This window comes from Artibeus jamaicensis, unplaced genomic scaffold, assembly GCF_021234435.1.
Source record: "Artibeus jamaicensis isolate MK-2021 breed Jamaican fruit bat unplaced genomic scaffold, CSHL_Jam_final contig_2170, whole genome shotgun sequence".
Classification (NCBI taxonomy): Eukaryota; Metazoa; Chordata; class Mammalia; order Chiroptera; family Phyllostomidae; genus Artibeus; species Artibeus jamaicensis.
The window spans coordinates 3,314,091-3,335,136 of record NW_026521445.1 but is presented as its reverse complement, the minus strand read 5'-3'; the positions used below and the strand labels follow the sequence as shown (position 1 = coordinate 3,335,136).

General features: G+C 40.9%; 1 protein-coding gene across 4 annotated transcripts in view; it reads left to right on the top strand.

Annotated features, from left to right (window-relative positions):
* The window catches only part of RPS6KC1 (ribosomal protein S6 kinase C1), a 171,236-nt gene that overhangs the window by 84,034 nt on the left and 66,156 nt on the right, over window positions 1-21,046 (top strand). For 3 of the 4 annotated variants that reach the window (XR_008390242.1, XM_037164331.2, XM_037164330.2), the window contains exons 7-8: window positions 4,640-4,755; window positions 13,227-13,319. Coding sequence is in view for 3 of the 4 variants with exons in the window: in XM_037164331.2 (XP_037020226.2) it covers window positions 4,640-4,755; window positions 13,227-13,319 (209 nt within the window). In the remaining variant the exon portion in view is untranslated. The remainder of the gene's footprint in view (window positions 1-4,639; window positions 4,756-13,226; window positions 13,320-21,046) is intronic. The other variant, XM_053658206.1, reaches the window with a different exon arrangement.

The following is a 21,046-nucleotide window of genomic DNA, read 5'->3' as shown; positions in this document are numbered from 1 at the left end:
TTTTGAAGTTAAGTAATTTTAAGGGCAGAGGTAGGACGCATACTCTTATTTTTTTTATTGAGGTTTCAGGTGAGTAGATTCAGGTTTAATAGATTGTTCCACAGTTAAAAGGCAATAGAGATTTTTTTTCCTTTCACCAAGATTGATTATATTTGTGAATTTCTCATAATGAAGGGAATAGATGGAATAGTAATGTAAAAGCTGTGAAAGCAAATTATTTAGCAAAATTACAATAAGAACTTCATTGTACTTTTTCTTTGAGGTCTGTATTTAGTCAGGGTTCTTTGGTTTGCATGTGAAAAATCTCAGTTTGAACTACCTTATGCAGAGAATGGCAGGAACATAGGTTCAGTTGAAACTCAGGACCCCAAGTCATACTGGGAATTTTTTTCTTTGACTTTCAAACCTGCTTCTCTCAGTCAGGTTTCTTGCAGGTTGGCTCTCTGCCCATTGGCAGAAACTATGGCTGCTGAGGTTCCCACTCTTCTTATTTCTTGTGTGTGTGTATTTTTTAAAAATACATTTTATTGATTATGCTGTTACAGTTGTCCTAATTTTCCCTCTTTGCCCTCCTCCACCCAGTATGACCCCATTCTCTCCAGCAGTCCCCCCTTAGTTCATGTCCATGGGTCATGTGTGTAAGTTCTTTGCCTACTCCATTTCCTACACAGGTCTTCACATCCCCTGTCTGTTCTGTACCTACCAATTTGTACTTCTTGATCCTGCACCTTTTCCTCCAATCTTCCTCCCCACCAACTGATAACCCTCCTAGTGATCTCCATATCTGTTATTCTGTTTCTGTTCTGCTTGTTTGCTTAGTTTGCTTTTTAAATTCAATTATTGATAGTTGTGAAGTTATTTCCATTTTAATGTTCATAGTTTTGATCTTCTTTTTCTTAAATAAGTCCCTTTAACATTTCACATAATAATGGCTTGGTGATTGATGATGAACTACTTTAGCTTTACCTTGTCTGGGAAGCACTTTATCTGCTCTTCCATTCTAAATGATAGCTTTTCTGGGTAGAATAATCTAAGTTATATAGGTCCTTGCTTTTTATCACTTTGAATACTTCTTGCTATTCCTTTCTAACTTGCAAAGTTTCTTTTGAGAAATGAACTGACAGTCTTATGGGAGCAACTCTGTAGGTAACTATCTGCTTTTCTCTTGCTGCTTTTAAGATACTTTCTTTATCTTTAACCTTTGGCATTTTAAAATGGTGTGTCTTGGTGTGGTCTTCTTTGTGTCCAGCTTGTTTGGGACTCTCTGTGCTTCCTGGACTTCTATGTCTTATTTCCTTCACCAAAATAAGGGAAGTTTTCTTTTATTATTTTTTCAGATAAATTTTCAATTTCTTGATCTTTCTCTTCTACTCCCATCACCCTTATGACTCTCCTGTTGGTACGTTTGAAGTTGTCCCAGAAGCGCCTTACCCAATTCTTATTTTTTTTCTTCTTGCTGTTTTGATTGAATATTTTTTGCTTCCTTATGTTCCAAATCATTGATTTGATTCTTGGCTTCATCCACTCCACTGTTGATTCCCTGTAAATTTATCTTTATTTCACTTAGTGTAACCTTCATTTTTGTGTGGGTCTTTTTATGCTGTTGAAGTACCCAGTGAGTTCCTTGAGCATCCTTTTAAGCAGTGTTCTGACTTCTGCATCTGATAGATTGCTTGTTACCATTTTGTTTCATTCTTTTTCTGGAGTTTTGTTCTGTTTTTCATTTGGGTCTTTTTTTTTTGTCTGCTCATTTTGGCAGCCTCCCTGTGTTTGTTTCTATGTAGCAGGCAGGGCAGCTTTGACTCCCTGGCTTAGTAGTGTGGCCTGTTGCAGAAAAGTGTACCTGTAAGTTGGATGAGATGGAGCCTTAGGTAATTGCCAATGCGAGGCAACCCCTGTGAACCAGGTTGATGGAGTCTCAGATATGGTGTTGCTGCTGCTCTGTAGCTCTGTTGGGGGGAGGACCTAGAAAAGGGACATCGGCCACTGTCTGGCCTCTGGAGTTTTGTCCAGGAGGAAGCTGTCCCCTGGCACTCACCCTGATGCCAGACACTTCAGTTTCTCCCTATGTGCCACTGGTGCCCTTCCGGCTGCTGTCCTGGTGCTGGAGCCCAGGGGTACTGAGTCTGTGTAAGTGCTAAGTCCATTGTGGGCCCTTTAGGACAGTGGTCCCCAACCTTTTTGGCACCACGGACAGTTCCTTGGAAGACAATTTTTCTGCAGACTAGGGAGAGGGGAGATAGTTTTGGTATTATTTAAGCGCATTACATTCAAGCTCACCTCCTGCTGTGTTCCCAGGTTCCTGACAGGCTCGGACCAGCACCAGATTACGGTCCAGAGATTGGAGACTCTGCTTTAAGAGGACAGACCACCTGAGAAACTCACAGTGTCTTCCACCACCCCAACTGCCACTGGTTTTTACAGCCAGAAGTTATGGGGACTTAACCTGGCACTGGAACCTTGGGCTGGGTGGTCTGGTGTGGTGCTGGGATCCCTCATTCCTGAGGTGTCCTTCCCCATTTTTATCCACCATACGTGGGTACGGGACCACCCATCCTGTGTCTCTGTGTCTCCACCCCTCTTACCCATCTGGATGGGTATGATTTCTTTAATTTCTTGGTTGTTGGACTTCCATAGAGCTTGATTTTCTGACGGTTCTGGGGGATAGTTGGTTTGTAGTTTAGTTGTAATTTTTGCTGTGGTTGTGCCAGGAGGCAAGCCAGGAGGTGAGCTGTGTTACCTACGCCAACATCTTGTGATTTCCTGAGTCAGGCCCTGGGGGCACGTTGCATCCGGCCTTGGCGGCTTTTCCTTTCTCTCCGTCAGGGACTGGGAGCAAGGCCCACGTCTGTGTCCCACATGCTCCTAGGTCCCTTCCTGTGAGTCTGCAGGGTTGCTTCTAGCTGGGGCAGAAGTTGGCACACACGCCTGTGTGGAGGCCAGACCAGTGTGCCCCACTCCTCTTATTCCCAGTGTCAAGGACGGAGAAGGGCTGATTCTATTCCTTTCTTCTCCAGCTGTGGCCAAGAGGATGGGGCTCTGTGATTGGGTCAGCTCCTACCCTTGGCTAACTGCTTGTGACTAGAGGGACTGAAATCTGAAACGAGATGGCAGCTTTCATTCAAACTGGGTTGCTAAGGGTTGGTGGTGGGAGGTGGGGAGAGGAGAGGCAGAGCAGTAGGAGGGGGAGCATAGGGGCCTTTCCCGAAAAAGGAGAGATGCTGTTCCAGGCAAAAGTAAGCAGAGTTTTTTTTTTTCCCATTAGTAGTTTTTTTGGGAAGATGTCAGCTTTACTGTAATTCAGCAAACCAGGTAACATTATTTTACAGAATTTGGTTCTGAGAAAAAAGTTAAGAATGAAAACCTTTCAAATTCAGTGCTTGCTTTATTTCCATCTCTGCCGCTGCACCTGTCTGTGCGCTGGCCCCACTAATCGCCACAGTCGTTAGAAGTGTAAATTTCCATCAGAGGGAGTGAGAAGAGGTTCCGAGAGTCGCGATCACTTACCCCAGTCACGTGGCTGGCTGGTGCGAGGCCAAGCCAGAATTCAGATAACCAGGGTTTCTGGAATGTCACCCAGGGCACTTTCTGCCACATGTACTTGCTTTTTGATTGACTTCATTCAGAAGATGTATAGGGTCAGTTATAAAAACAGCCCTGTGTGTTCAGTGCTTGATAAAATGAGTCACGACTATTATGAAATATTAGGAAGGAACCGGAAAGAGCACAGTCCGGTTCCGGAACCCGAGCACAGTGGTTCTCAAAGGCAGCACAGCACTCCACGGTGGGAGTGCCTCTTTAGCAGAGTTGTGAGTTTTTTGGAGGCAACTTTGAATACCTTTTGTTGAGGGAAACTGAGAGCCAGGGAGGGTAAACAAAAGACTTGTCACTTTCACATAATTGTGTATTACAGGGATTTCTTGTTTTCAGTTGTAAGAGGAGCGGCAGTTTGTTAATGAAAAAACCATGGAGCTTACAAAAATCAGTTAAGAGTTGAGAGTTATCCTAATTTTACTCTTCATTTTGGTGGTACTTTTGTAGCATGTCATATCCATTTCGTAGCTCTTATTAAACATGTTGCATTTAGGACTATTTGCTGAGTTAGACAACTCTTTGAGCGAGGCTAGTCTTTTATCTGCGGAACTGCTTACACTGTATTTCTTACATAGCGACTCCTCCTATAAAATATATTCTCTATATACATATTTCAATAGGAGAATTTCAGGATTTGGATGAATAAAATTCATGTAGGTAATGTTTAGACCTTGCTTGGGAATGTAAAGTACAGCATAGAGAATATAGTCAATAAGGTTGTAATAAATACATGTGGTGCCAGGTGGGTACTAGACATACTGGGGGGGTCACTTTGTAAACTGTACAAATGTTTAACCGCTCATCTGTATACCTGGAACTAATATTAAATAATATTGAATGTCAGCTGAAGTTGAAACATAAAAAAAATGTTTAGACCTTGCTGATATTAATAACTTTGATGTATGCTCCAGTTTTGAATCTCTCTTCTTTTCAGTTAGAAATGTGAACAGGTGGTGCATTGGGTAACAGGACGTTAATCTTCAGGTTGGATAAAAGAGGGTTTATTTATTTTTCCCGTGCCCTGAGGTTCGTTTCTTCCTTTTAGGAGAGTCAAGCCCTACGCGGCGGGAAGCTGTGAAGAGAAGGACAGCCGAGTACCTCATGCGAGCGGAGAGTCTGTCCAGCTGCTACAGAACACCTCAGTCTGACGATGTGTCCCAGGTATGTCTTGTGTTGTGCTTATACTTTCTTTAGCCATTTTTGCTGTCCGGTCTCTCAGCTTTATTTCTAATTACAGTGTTTGAGAATTTTCGTCTCTGGAATTTCATCAGTAATTTTCTTACGTTATTGGTGGAAAGAACAGTGTTTAAAGCAAACCACCAAAAGTGAGATAAAATGGGACTTGTGTTCTCCTTCTCTTTCTCAGCTGTTTATGTTTCTTGCTCTACTCCTAATATCTCATTTATACTGAATTTTGGGGGGAATTTTCAAAGCTGTGATTCTCATACAGTTCCTGGACAGTTTTATTGATTCATGCTAAAACTACTCATTTCAGTATAAATTGATCACCTAGAATGATAAAGGTATAATTCTAACAAGGATATTTAGATTATTTGGGGTGCCCATAGTCTTGTCTCAAAGGCAGGCGAATGCTTGAAGCATTAGAAACATTGTGGTTTATTACTGTTTCATTTCTTTTTCTTTTTAAAGATTTTATTTATTTTTAGGGAATGGGGAAGACAAGGAGAAAAAGAGGGAGCAAATCATCAGTTTGTGGTTGCCTCTCATATACCCCCAAATGGGGACCTGGCCTGCAACCCAGGCATGTGTCCTGCCTGGGAATGGAACCAGTGACCCTATGGTTCACGGGCCCGTGCTCAATCCACTGAGCTACACCAGCCAAGGCTATTATTGTTTTTATATCATATCTATCTGATTTGGCACATTTCTGGAAAAAACTTTTGAATTCTTTTTCTTGATATTAGGCCAGATTATTTTCTGATGCAATTTAAGAATCCTGTCTTCTAGAGATGGGAGAAAGTATTTATTTTCTTAATTGAACTAAGAGGCAGGCAGTCTTGTTGAGATCTCAACTCTGTCATTTGAAGCCATGGAAGATTGGACAAGAGATGTCACTACATTTTAGCTTCAGTTGCTACATCTGAACAACAAGGGTCAACGAGGGTTTTTATTCTTTGCTGGGTTCTTGTTAGGATTAAATGAATTTAAGGAAAATCACTCAGAAAATGGACATGCGCGCACACACACACACACACACACACGTAAATACAAATCAGGTACCCACCTTGTAAAGAGACCAGCCTATAAGCCAAACGTGTATGACTAGATGAATAGGTTTTAGCCTCCTTTTCTATCTCCCTTTGTATACTGCTTTATAAGTATCTTTCTTAACGTTTTTAATGCTTTTTACACCTTTTGAAAAATGACAAAACATCTCAGTTTTCTAGTTAAAAATAACCCAATATTTAATCTTGATTCATTGGACCATTCAAAGTCTGTTGCTGATTTTTTGAGCCCTTTTCATTTTCTGTGAAATGACCTTTTAAAACATTGTTACCAAAAGTGTACTTATTAGTGAGTTTTCTGTTGAGCACTGGACCATTTTTTCTGGAACAAAAAGATTATGTTCCAGCTTGGAAGTAATGTACGTTTGTGACTTGTTCAACATAATGCATATGTGTTAAATAATATATCTGCTGACTCGGTTTCAGATTGTTCACTGTTGTGACTCGTCTGTATTGTTTGCCAGTCTTTTCCTGTTTTCTATCATTGTTGTTTTAATTAATTCCTTTAACTCTTCACTATTGATTTTTATCTCTTTAAAATGAAATATTTATCTAAGGATTACTTTGAATTCAGTTCTTACTGTTCACGGGGTTGGCAGTCCCCCAGGTGAGCAGTCCCGATGTGCACATTCTCAATTCTGTATTGAGGACATTGATAAAAGTATTAAATAAGATGGGTCTGTATGAACTTACTTGTTTTATTAACTGCATCTTACATGTAAACATTCTAAAAGTTTTAGGAAGTCAAAATTTCCAGCATTCTGTCCTTTGCATTAACATTAACTTTGAATATTCTACCTGTACTTAATCATTCAAACTCTCTACTTATGCATTTCCTGTTAGAGTTCCTTATAATCACTTTTATGAGCAATAGTTTATTAGGAAAAGAAGTATCTAACGCTTACTGTATTGCTTTTGACTTGGAGAAAGGAACCATGGAGTATATCAGTCAGAATTTCCCTTCAAGCATTGCTTTTAATGGAAATAAAACTGAAGAGATATAGTAATACAGACAAGTTGATTGTGTTAGATTATATATTAATTCCCTGAGCATCTGTTCAGACTTTGTGTGTATACAAAAGCAAACTAGACATATTTTGGAGTTATGCAAAAGATGGTGACAGCTTCTGCTCTTGCAAACCCTGTAACATAATTGAAGACCCGAAATATGTACCTAATTGAGGAGATAAAAGAGAAAATTGTAAGAGCCATGTAGAATACTGGCAGTTTGGGTCAGAAAGGGTAAAGACAGGTACCAGATTTAATGTACTAGGATTTTTTTTTCAGTTTTTAGGCAAGAAGACGAGAGTTTTTCTTGCTAGAGCAAGATGTCTTTCTTTTATAGTAAACAATTACTTTTTATTTTCATTTTGTATTTTATTCTATTAAATCTGGCCCTTGTTTAGGTCAGGGACATGCTTGATTATTTTCTTACCTAAAATTCAACTTAAATGTCTTCTAGAGGGTTTTTTTTAAGCTTGATGAATTCATTATTTGCCTCCATTTAACTGTCTTTGGGCCTCAACTTCAATGGACACAATGAAAGAACTAGTATAAATGATTTCTAAGGCCCCTTTAGCTCTCAAATGCTGCATAAAGAAGATATTATTTTTCTTTTGATTTCATATGCAAATATTTCTTTTCAGCCTGGTTGATTAAAGAAAATACAGGAATCCTTTCTGATTTAAAAAATTTTTTATTGCTGTTTTTCCCGTTGGTGCAGACTAGGTCATGACTCACTCCACCTGAGTTTTCTGTGATGATTAAAGCTTCTGCTTTATTGAATTTATTTATGATACTCATAGGTGGTAAATACAGAGTTCTGAATTCCCTAGTCATTGCTGGTAATACCCTTTCAAAGAAGGGTAGAAAGGAACAGAAGCACTCTCCTACTGTTTTTTTTTTTTTTCTTCATTACTTCATTACTAAAGGGCTCCAGGAAAAAAAAAAAGACAGGTTTCAAAAAAAAAGGAAATTATCTGTGGTTGAAGTAAAGGTGAAATCTTAATTGAAGGAGACAGATTTTTAAACTTTAAAAAAAATTAAATTATAGATGACTTTGAATGATTTAAGAATTAATATTAAAAGGGGATTTCCCTGGAAAAGAGTGGGCATAGCTTTTTTGCTATTTTTAGCTCTAGGAATTTTAAACTCAAGATCAATGAAAGAAAAAGACAGTAAATAGTTTAAATTTCGGACATCAAAGATTGTGTCACTTCTAAAGTGTAAATACATTTTCTTGTCATGCATTACAAGATGTGAGTGAATATTAATGTGTGGAATGGATGCCTTTCCTGAATGTTTTGTAGATTTTGAATACAGTTACCATAATAATAGTGAAAACAGCTTTCTGTTGTGTATTTTTATTTACTGGTATTATTGGTATTTCTCAATTCTTTAGAAAAAATATTTTAAACTAAGTATTGTGTCACTTTTAGGTAGACATGGGCGGAGCAGAGCTGGCGGGTCAGGGGTGTTCCAAGTCAGTCCTTGGGCCACAGTGACGAGTCTATGCTTGTAATATGACCTGAGACAGGCTTAGGGGCCTGGGTATGGAGGGTTAGTAGGAACCTAATGAATGTCATTGCAAAGCCAAAAATCTAGAGATGAAGCCAAGTTCAGAGACTGGAATAGTTAGCCATTAGGGTAATTGATGTGGGGTGACCCACATCAGTGTGTGTGGTTCTGGGTAAGTTCTGTGTAGTGTGTTTCCTTAGCCCTTGGTTACCGGTTTCCTCCCACGTAACGGCGACTTACAAAGGTTATTTCAGGAAGAGTAGCTGCCCTGACTTCAAACGTGGTTGTTTGCTGGACCAGTGGCATCACGTCTCCTGGGATCTCTTTGGAAATGCGGAGTCTTAGGGTCCCCCAGACTGAGTGAATTGGAAGCTCCTTTCCACAAGGCCCTCAGCTGATGTGTGTACACATTGAAGTGTGAGAAGTGTTGCACTAGCAGATTGCTAAGCACAGGTGAAGATCACATTGAGAACAGGGAATAATATCAAATGAAAAAGACTGTGGACAGGATAAACAGCAACTTTTAAAAAACCCCATAAAACAGAAGCAAAAGTAAGCTTCACTTAGCCTTTTAGAGAATGTAGAACAGAAATGGGTACATATGTTTTACTAGTGTGCTAACTCTAATCCGGAGGTACTGGCTGCCCAGGGGCACTGTGTTGTGAGACAGAGTGGGATTAACAGTGGTGTCTGCCATGCATTTGAGCAGTTGAGTGACACGTACTTGCTGTCTTTGGTTTTGAAGACTCTTGGGTCATCAGTATTCTGGCTTCTTCCTCCTCCTTGACCTTTGTATTTATTTTTGGTATGGATGCATACAACTGTTACCATTGGTATTTAGCTGATTATTAATAAGTAAAGGGGAGCACAGGAGCTTAGACATTGAGTTTAATAAACTTGGAAGCATAAGCCTGCTTACCTCGCCAGGAAGCCACAGCTTCACAGTCTGGGGGATCACAGCATCACTCTGCCAAGGGGACCAATACTCCTCCCTGCCCCGCTCCAGTACGGAATTGTTGAGGGGTTCAGGGGGTCGTGCTGGACCAAAGAGGCCTGTCAGTCTAACTAGGGGGTATAAAAACTTGGGAGTTGATTGGTTGTTTTGGAAAAGCCTGCAAAAACTTAGGAAGTTCATTGGTCATTTTGAAAAAAACTTCGTTTTTTTTCTAACCCAAGCTAATATAATCCCAGGGGAACAAAGAATTGCTTGGTCTCTCTCTCTCTCTCCCCCTCTTTCTGTCTACCCCACTCCCCACCGATGACCCACACTCACACGGTGCCCACACCTCTTCTCTCCATGGCCGTGTGGCCCTAGCAGCCCCATGACCCTTGACTACGCGAGCTCCACATGCAGGGTCCAGGAGGGAGCCCGAACACGGCAACACAGCAGTTTGACTGTAGCTGGAAACACACACTAACGAGCCAAGGGCTGGACCGAACTGAGCTTTAGTAGGGCCCAGGACCTCCGGGCACTGACTGTTTCCGCCTCTGGTTTTCCATGGTGGGATGGAGGGAGACGGGGCATTGGAAACCCAGGGGGCAGCTTCTGTTTCTGTAAGAATAAGCCATTTTGCCACACCTCATTTTTCCATGTGGGTCCTTGGGATGCTTTTCTTGAGAGCCCGTGGAAGAGTCTAATTTCCACCAGTAACACAACTACTGCTTGCTTCTCTAGGCACCTTCTGTTACAGTAACAGATGCATGTAAGTAAAGATTTTACTTCTTTTTTAATTAAGGAAATCAACCATGTTGCCTAGAAATACTCTGACTCTTCCCCCACTCCCAAAGCATTGGCTGAAGTTTCCTTAAAATAATGTCATGTATTATTTCATGAGTAAGATTTAATTCCCTCTTCTCTGTTACCTAGTTCTGTCATCTTAGACAAATGGCTTCCCTTTGCTGCTTCTCAGTTCTCATGTAAGAAAAGGAGAATGTTGGACTTGATCTCTCTCTGTTCTTAAAATTCCGTGGATTTCTATTTCGTTTTGCCATCTGAAAAAGGAAGAAATCTATAGGGATTCTACCCAATTTAAATGCTGCTTATAAGAAATATAAGATTTTTATTGGTGATTTCATTTCATGATCTTTCTTTGTTCATTTCTTTGATCTTAAACTTTTATAGGCGGTGGAAGTAGAAAGAGCGCTTTAATGATCACTTTTACCTTTGGTCTTTCGCCATTACACTTTCACCATTGTCATCTTTGCAGAAGTAACCTTATTAAATCATTGTTTTCACCAGGTTGTTTCTTGTACAAAAACTTATTTTCTAGAGTCTGGATAACACAGGTTAGACTTTTCTTTCTGGCATTCAAGGCCTGTGAAAACTGACTGGCCCTAAATGTGCTGTTGTATTTTCCTCTGTTCTACGATGTGACTCTTTTTCCCCGACAAGGCTGATTTCCTACCAACCCTGTATGTAATACCCTTTTACTAACCTAATTTCTATGTAGCATTTGAAATTACCTTTAGTTCTACTTCTTTCTGAGACCAGTTTATCATACACTAACTAGTGACTTGTCTCTATGGTCTTGTAGTTTTAAGAAAGTGTTGTTATTTAACTTTTTATGTATTTGGCTTGTCTCCTCAAACTGTAAACTTCTTGAAGCTGGTGACTGCCTTTTAATGTTTTATATCCTATCCTTTTTAGTTATAATGCACAGAGTGGGCTCACAGTAATTATTTATGGAAAGGTGCAGTAGAGATTTTGTGGTTTGCTATCTTTGCTGTTGAGATTGCCAGATTGAATGGATAACTGATACCTTTGTTTTGGAGACTGTGAGATCCAATGACATCAGTGAATAAGAAGGTACAGGTAGGAGGTGGGGAGGTTCACCTGGCCGTATTTCAAAGACAAATGTAATGAATAAATAAAACCATCACCGAAAGTATTCTTTTTCTCCATAAACTTTCCTCAGCATTTCTTTGACCAAAATTACAAGCAGTTCTTATTCTTTCTTGAGAATGGAGTAGGGGGAAATTAATTTTTAATTGTCAGACTATGTCGTGTAGCAGAAAGACTGGGGGCAATATAGTGGGGTCCAGATTAGGATCTTCACTGCTCTTTCTGACCACAGACACTCAATGACACTGAGCTTCCCTTTGGTTATATGTGAAGTGGGGTCATTATAACTTCTAGTAAGTACTCCACTCGGCATGGTGAGGGATGAAGATGAAATGATGTAAATTAAGAAAGAAGGTACTCTTTCTGTTATATATCTCATAAAGCCCCTGCTAAATGTTTTTTTCTATCCTTGAAAACGTTTAGGATTTTGAGCTTTTAGGGAAGCAGAGATGTATTTTTTTAATGTCATCTAGTACAGCACCTCATGAAATATTAAATAAGTATTTTTGAAACATTGCCTATTGCCTAGAAGTATAAATTAAATCAATTTTAAATGATTATCCAGTCCAATTGCTTCTCAAGTTAAGTGTTTTAAAAAGTTGTCTTCTTTTTAAATCAAACATCACTTCTTCAGGCACATTGAAGTCAGGATTTGCTTGCTGAATCGAAAAACAAAACCAAACAAAAAATGAAAGCAACTGTAAGTGCTGCTTGTAGAAAATAATACCAGTGAATTTTTTCATTTGTAAATAACACCAGCTTTATTTCTGCAAACTCCCCCCCCCTTTTTAGTTTCTCTCCTCTCTTCCTCCTTCCCCTCTGTTCTGTCCTTCCTCTCCTTTCAGCTGACATGCTGGGCATCGTGAATATAAAGATGAATAGGCCATCTTTCCTGCTCCCAAGGAGCTTCCTGTCTGGTGATGTTGGTCTGCCCAAGGACTCGAAATACGAAGAATGGTGTCTCAGTAACTGTTACTCATGACATTTGATTAACCAGGCTTATTTATCTTCCATTCGTGGGGGCAACGTGATTCCTAGGTAGTCTGGTAGGTTTTTGACAACAAAGTGTCTGCCCTGAGGATGTAATAAAACACAGCGTGTGTTTCCTCTCACCCTCTGCAGCATCACCATTTCAACACAAGGGTTAATGTGGCACTGCTTTCTGGTTGTAAATGCCAAGTGGAGGTGTTTTTGGAGTTCCCTAGTCTGATGTCTTACTTTACTGGTGGGGAAAAACTAAGATCAATGGATGAGAAGTTAGGATTATTCTTTTATTGTATGTAGTGTTGAAATATGCCTTTCTGTGTTCACTGATCTTTTCGGACTTGTTTTTGTAGCTAACGGATTGTGTTTTCCACGTCACAGATGTTCAAATATTTAAAAATTTTTTCTTCTGTAAATCATCTCTTTTCTAGCTTAAACAAGTCTAATTTAGCAATTATTTGTTATATGGTGGAGTTTCTTGATTTTTCACCATGACTGGCAGTTCTTCTGGTTGAACTTGAATCTGCTAGTTTATCTTAAAAAACATAGTGTATATTTATAAAATAACACAAATGGACTGTAGTTTCGTGGTAAGAGAGAATAACTTGTAGCCTTACACAGCCTAAGTTTATCTATTTTTACATTGTTCTGTAGTTCTCTGTTCTAAATTACTCTTGAGCCATCTGGGGTAAATATGAGGCTGTGATTGATTGTTGGCTTCGTTATGCACTTGTTACAAAGTTTCATTATAATTGTACAGTTCTGAACTACATTAGAGTGCTAGAAGCTATCAGCTCATTAAGTTTTCTTTTTAAATTTTTTCAATGTTATGATTTATTTACTTGCAACTTTTTTCTTGCTTTTTCTTTTTGATTTTCTTTATTTTTGATATTTTTTTAACAGACAAACAGAAACTTCTTTCATCTTCCCATTCTCTGATTTATGATAAATTTAGTTTCCTTTGGCCTGGCATTTGCTTCAGCAGGCAGTCTTCCTTCAAGTACCTCCCTGATTGATGTATAATCTTTGATATCTTTCATTAGCCTCCAGGATCACTAAGTTCAAGGCCCCCTTGGAACCTAAGGAGCCCTGCCGAGGAGCTGAAGGCCTTCAGAGTCCTTGGGGTGATTGACAAGGTAATTCTTCAGTGCCTCTTCAAGAGTTCAGTCATAAATCGACCTCATGCTGACATTATGTCTTTGAAGCTTTGGATCTTAAGAATATGAAACAAAAGGAGAAAATGACTCAAATGCATCTGCACTTTAAAATAACAAAAGCAGAAGAGCAAAAGCTTTTATCTAAGCAATTCATGTAAGGTCATGCAAAATATATTGGAGGTAAAAGAGAAGGTGCACATTTGTTGGCATTCAGTGGAGCAGGGGTTTGGTGTTTAAACCTGTCCTAGCAGGGTAAAGATATATGCCTTCTGTTGGTTACAAAAACTTGGGAGTCAGTAGCTGCTCAGCATTAACTGGTATAGTCAATCTAATAGTCACAAAGAAAGATGGCATTCTCTCAACTACTGTTTATTGAGTACCTACTGTGCATCAGACCTTGTATTGGGCTTTTTATATCAGACAACTTAATTTAATTCTTCTTACAACTCTGTTATTTGCATCTTGGTGGGAAGGTGACATTTAAAACAGTTGAGGTAATGTGCCCAAAGATCACGCATGTGGCTAATTCAGGGGAGGTCGGGAATTCCAGCCTAACCTTTGTGATTTCAAAATCTGTGCCCACCTCCCTCCCTTCCTCCCTCCCTCCATCCCTCCCTCCCTCCCTTCTTTCTTACCTTCCTTTATTTCTAAATCCTCACTTGAGGACATGCTTATTGATTTTACAGAGAGAGGAAGGAAAGGAAGGAGAGAGAGAGAGAAACATCGATGTGAGGTGGAAACATTGATCGGTTCCTCTCGTGTGCACCCCACCCAGGGACCGAACCCACAACCCAGCCATGTGGCCTGACCAGGGGCTGAACCTGTGACCTTTGGGTTTATGGGACAGACGATACTCCAACCAACTGAGTCATCATGGCCAGGGCAAAAGCCATACTTAAAAAAAAAAATCTACTTAGCCCCTCTTCCACAAACACATACACACTCTTTTATATTTGGAATAAAAATTCCAAAATAACAGAGATATCTGCCATTGAGTCCCCCCAGTTTGGTGACATCTCAGCCACAATGAACAACACTGGGCCTTAGAGAGTTTACAAGTGTGATTGAGAAACCATATACAGTAAACTGAAATATATTCGATCAACTCTTTGTTTTTTTACCTTTCAGTGTTAATATGGCATAAATCAATTTAGATCTTTTTTTTTCAAGATTTTATTTATTTATTTCCCCTTATTTACAGAGGGGAAAGGAGGGAGGAAGATGGAGGGAAACGTCAATGTGTGGTTGCCTCTTGTGTATTCTCTACTGGGGACCTGGCCCAAAACCCAGACATGTGCCCTGACTGAGAATCAAACTGGTGACCCTTTGGTTTGCAGGCTAGCACTCAGTTCACAGAGCCACACCAGCCAGGGCTCCTTATGAAGCCCCTTTAGTGGTCATTTGTAACTTAATGTTCACTGAGTACTTCTTGTGAGATTCCATGCTAGAATTGAACAGTATGCCGTGTATCTCAGGTAATTTAGACAGTAATTCAAAGTTTGAGGTATTCAAAAGAGAACATTAGCTCGGATATTACATGCAGCATTCAGTGTCTTATTAAATTTTTACAAGCATCATTTTTTTTTCTCAAATCTATATGACTAAATTTTGAACTAAAGGAATTCTAAGCAGTAGGACTTTGGGGCCAGAAATAATGCCTTAACTGTGTTTTCTCTAGCTTTTCGAACTTGGAGAACATTCAGATGGAGGATATTGAGGAGCAGAATAGGAACTGACTAGTTCCTAGGTTCTTGGACTTCTGTGCAGGCAGATAAACTTTTTTGGTGCACAGTGTCTGCCCCTCTTAGATGTGTTTATTGTAACAAAGTGTGTCCTTTCATTGCTATTCTCTGATTAGGAGTAAGTCACCTTCAAGTCCTGATTTATTCAACTAAGGACTTTAGACAATGGAGGAATTCCTAAAGTTTTTGCTGAGGCATAATTTGTTCCTGTCTTTACTGTGTTAACCTGGGAAATACATTTGGTGTTTAGAAGTTGGCATTGAACTTTTCTAAGTAGAGAGAAGCAAATATGTATGGGAATTAAGCTTTGCAAATAATCTTTTAAGATGTGTAACATAACCTCTATTTTGCAAGAACATGAGTAGGTTGATTTTAAAAAATTTGCATTGTATTTCAAGATAAATTCCTATCCACTGTACTGAGGAATACCTAAAATTTGGGTTTTACAAGCTTGAAGTTTGGGAAAGAAGTGTTGAATAAATTCAGATGGCTGAAAGTACACAGGGTACATTAGTCTGGCCTGTGCAGAACACAGTTTCTCTGATTCTGTTTCATTATAGTAGTATTTGTTCTTTGTGAGTTACTTTGAGTGTTGTTGTCTATTAGGAAAACAGAATTTCTCTAGGATGGTTTAGGATTTTAACAAATTGATTAGAAAGAGAGAAACACGGATTTGTTGTTCCACTTGTTTATACATCCATTGGTTGCTTCTTGCCTGTGCCCTGACCGGCGTGTGCACCGGCGTACTGGGACCACACTCTCACTGGCCAGGGAGATTTTATAAGCTTTGATGGAGAAAGTAGATTTGTTCATTAATATCTAGACCATATGCTCCTGAGAACCAGATTGTGTCTTTCTTGTTCATCTCTATATTCTCAGCACCTAGAATCCTGACTGGCACATCAGGGACGCTCAATAATTACTTAATGAATAAATTGAAGCCGTAACTTTAAATATTACATTATATAGAGAGTGACACCTACTGGTTTAATGCGAGACTGCTATTTGGTACCACTGTTGAAGACACTTTACTCTGAAGGACCCTAATTCCATAGCTGTAACTTGGTCTAGTATTCAAAGGCAAATTAGTGAGTATCTATTCTTTAATTGGGATTAGGTGATTCTTCGTGAGCGTGTATATATACATGCAACGAGGAATTTAAGCCTTAGGGCTCTTGGATTATAAATAAGCTGTTGTGCATTCAGAATCAAGAATGGTAAGGCTAGTGAAGGCCCTCCAAGTCTGTGCAGAAAAGCTGAGAGCTGAGTGATGGTTAACCCGATAAAAACGTGTGGTGGCCCTGACTGGTGGGACCCAGTGGGTTGGATGTTATCCCGCAGAGTGAAAGGTGTCGATTCAATAACTAGTTGGGGCACATGCCTAGGTTGCAGGTTCGTTCCCTGCGCCGGCGCAAACAAGAGGCAACCAGTTGATGTTTGTCTTTAGCATTGATGTTTTTCTCCCTCCCTCCCTTCCCCTGTCTCTCAGTGAAAATGAAGTCTTTTTTTTTTTAAAAGTATGATGTTTATATTTTTCAGGACTATGCAGTGTAGAGGGGACTATATAATGTTTTGTTCAACTTTTGAGGGTGAAAAGAGGTATTAATTATGCCAGAAAAACATCTTGGACAAACCAGGGTGTCTGGTTTTCCTGGGACCAAGATTGTAAGAGATGGGACTTGTTTGTTAATATCCTTATGGGATTCAACTAGAACCAAATGACTAGAAGTTGTCAAAATTTTGGCCAATGATTAGAGATCCCTTTTAAGAATTAGGATTGACCAAAGGCAGACTGGATTTCTTCACATCTTAATTGTTTTCTGTCATTAGAGACATTCAGGAAAGGGCTGAAGGGTCATTGGTGGGGGTACTGTAGAAGGAATTCAGGCACTGGCTGGATTTTTACATTATATAACTTTTGAAGATTTCTTTTAGTCCTCAGATTCATTTACACATAATGTTCCTGTAGTAATAGCAGGGGAAAATAGAAATTAGTGGAAAAGTCATACCTGGATGAGACGGATGGATTGCTGTTGTTTTTAAATATATTTGTTCACGTGTGGGTGCACACTTTTGTGTTTGTGTGTCGTAGGTATGTTTATATAGGGTGTGTATATGTCTGTGTGTGTAAGGGTTGTTTATGTATAGATAATTTTCAGTTGAGCTGTAAGCCCGGGTTGGTATTGTAGTTTGGTGATAGGGTGTCCAGGTGCCAGGAGAGCTTCCGAGAAAGTTCATTGTTGTGTGACTGACCCATCAAGGGATGAAAGAGTGTGCACTGATGTCAGTGGCCTGGTTTTCACACTGTGCTGTAGCGGTGTAAGATGTCGCCACTGGGAAAAGCTGGGTAAAGGGTACTTGGGACTGTTACTCTTGCAACCCTTTTAAAAAGGTTTTTTTTTTAAAGGTTAGGAAGAATACCAACTTGAACAACAGTTATAATGCCAACATGTGATCCCCTCGGCCAGTTAACTCTTCTGGTTTGCGTGCAGTGAGAAAGTCATCCAGCCTGTGGGGTGTGGGTAGCGTTCACAGGGTTAACCTGTGAAGAAGTTGTAGCTGGATTGCCTATTCATGGCACTCCTTGAGAAACAGCTTCAGTCAATGCTTTGTAAGTCATTGTCCTTATAAATGCCACAAGCGCTGGCAGGGCAGTTCAGTCGGTTAGAGCGTCACCCTGATAACGCACGGTCCCAGGTTTGGTTCTGTGTCGGGGAACGTGCAAGAATCAACCAGTGAATGCATTGATAAGTGGAATAACAAGTCGATGTTCCTTTCTCTCTCCCTCCCCTTTCCCTTCATCTTTCCCTCCTCCCCCCTCAAATCAATAAATAAAAATGAAAAGAAAATGCCACATATTTTGTAAACCTGTCACTATTTACTGTGTCAAGGGCTTTAGCATTTGTGATGGAGATAGCTTGCCAACTTTATTTGATACTTGCCAGGCAGAATTTTTTTTTTGTTCGGGGTGTTGGTTGTTCCCAGGGCTTTTTCTGTTTCTATTGTCATTTTTTTTTTTTCTTTTTGTGTTTGTTAAACTAGAAGGAACACTGGCTGGTGACCCTGGGACCCAGCGGGCTGTGTGGTGACGAACCCGTGTTTGCCTTTGCCTCACTTACTCTGGGCTGGATGCAGGCAAAGGGGCAAGTTGGAGAGGCCAGCAGGCACGAACAAGAACAACCAAGCAAAAGCCTGCTCTTCCCAGCCAGAGGACTAGGGAAGGGGCAGCTTAGCAAGACAGAAAACTTCTAGACAATGACCACTCTACTGTAGCCCAACAGCGCAGAAAAGTGTCGGCCCTACCTCACCACCACTAGCAAAAGCCATGTGAGGTACCTAAACTTTGATCCTTGCAAGGCTGTATTAAGGTTCTGCACACCCTGTTGGGATGGTGTTTTGGGAGCCTGCACTGTTAGCCCCCCCGGGGTAAAGAGGTTCCCCTTCCGTTCCCCACTGGGGAAGTGTCGGAGGGGCCTGGTAGAGGTCTTGTGTCTGACCACTGACTGGCCTGTGCAGTGAAGCCACCGCACATGATGTCAGGGGAGGCCCCTGAGGAGCATTCATGAGGCTCCTTTGTTTTGCCCAGCAGAGCATCAGCTCTGCTGGCATCAGCTTTGGTGGCATCAGCAGAGCCTGAACTCCCGCCCCGCCCCGCAGTGACCGGGAGTCCCGTTTCCCTCCCTCGCTCACCAGTGAAGGCAGAACCAGGCACCAGACTCCCATCTCTGCCTGGGGGTGACAAACCCGTTATCTCGTCTCCCCATCAGGACCCTGGCAGGGGAAGACTACCGAAAGAAAACGCTTTGCCCTGGCTGGTGTGGCTCAGGGGACTGAGTGCCAGCCTGCGAACCAAAGGGTTGTTGCTTCGATTTCAGTTGGGGCATATGTCTGGGTTGTGGGTTGGGTCCTCAGTTGGGGTCATATGAGAGGCAACCACACACTCATGTTTCTCTCCATTTCTTTCTCCCTCCCTCTCTCTAAAAAACTAAATAAATGAATGAACAAAATCTTTAAAAAATATTTTTAAAAAATTTAAGAAGATCCAGAGTCTCATACTATAATGTTCAAAATGTCCAGTTTTACATAGAAAATCACTGAGAAAAGACAGTCAGCTGACCCCAGCACTGAGCTGGCAGAGAGGTTAGTGATCCTACGAGGATTCTGTGCCCGTCATCACGACGGCGCTTCACTGAGCAGCTGCTGACACACCTGAAACAAACAAGGGACAGTCTTGGTGGAGAAGCAGAAGGTCTAAAGACAAACCAAATGGGGATTTTAGAACCAAAAAATCAGTAAGAGGAAAAAGAAACCTCAGTGGGCTTAATAGCAGAATGGACAGGACAGAGAGAATAGTGCCATTTGACGATAGAACAGTAGAAACCACCCAGTCTGAATGGAGAGAAATAGACTGGGGAAAGAGTGAACAGAGACTCGGGAATCCGTGAGGCTAAAATCAAAAGTTCTAATGTTCATGTCATCGGGGTTGCAGATGAAGAGGAGGAAGAGGGTGGGGCTAAGAATTATTAGAAGAAATAATGGTGAGATGTCATCCTGCAGATTCAAGAAGTGAGACCCAAACAGGATAAAACAAATCCATGGCAAGGCCCATCATAGTCAAACTTCTCAAAAGGAAAGACAAGAACATTTGAAAGTAGCACAAGGGAAACACTTGACTTACACAGGAAAAACAGTTTGAATGACTGTGGATTTCTCATCAGAAACCATCAACGCCGTAAGGATGGCACATCATTTTTAAGTGCTGAAAAAAAACCCCATGAAAGAACCTTAACAGTCTCCTGCCTAGGGATCTAGTACCAGCAGCGTTCTGGGAGCTCACAGGTAGCGGGGCACTGATGCACTCGCCAGTCTGGTGTGCAGGTTTTCACACGGCAGCCTGTTGTCAGTCCCACTGCTCAGTCCCACCTGCCGCTGTCAGGAATGCGATTTCACGTCTTCAGAGAAAGAACGTCCAGTCCTCCCCCATCGGGAGCAGGGCAGCTCTGGCTGGCTGTGCAGCGGCAGGAATGTGGAGACTTTTCTGTTGTCCTCCTGTTTTCAGGAGGTAGCTAGGGCTTCTCATTTCTGGAGTTCTACAGTAGGAATTGGCTCGCTTTTTGTTGGTTTTTCTACCTGTAGACATTTGGCATCTGTTTTCTGTCTACCAAACTTTTGCCGTCTTTTCACATCTCTTGTTTGTCATTTTGTATCTTTTAACGTGTGTTTACTGTGATTCAGTGGGGTTTCTATAGGGAATAGTGATCTATGTTTAAAAAAACGTTAAATTTAACACACTGTGCCCTGGCTGGTGTGGCTTAGTGGATTCAGTGCCGGCCTTCGAACCAAAGGGTTGCCAGTTAAATTCCTACTCTGGGCACGTGCCTGGGTAGGTCCCCAGTAGGGGGCATGTGAGAGGAGACTGCCCATCGATGTTTCTCTCCCTGCCTTCGTCTCTCTAAAAATAAATAAACAAATCTTTAAAAAGAATGAACACATTGTGTAGCCCCCTCAGCTTCAAGGCATCCATAATTTTGAACAACATGTCTTTGTTGACCTTTTCCAAGTGGTTAAATTTCTGTTAACACTGCTGCCAGGGCAATTTATAAAAATTAACCAAGATGGTCTTTCTAAAACCACTAACCCCCTTGCTTAAAGTCCTTTAATGCCTTCACATAGTTTTTAGAATGATGTTCAGACTCCTTAAAGCCTGCAGACACCTTGTGATCTGGCCCCTGCTTTCCCTGTTGATTCTCAGCCTGCTTCTCCCCGCACCCTTTTCCCAGAGCGTCATAACCTCGTGGGTACCTGTTGGACCTGGGAGGAATACGGACATCATGCATTTCACACACGGTGCCCTCCTCTACCTGGAGGGCCTTTTCTTTTTCTTTCTCACTTAATTTCTTCTCACTCTTACTGTCTTCTTCTGGAAGCCTCCTTTGCTGTCTGCCTTAAATATCTTTTGCTGAG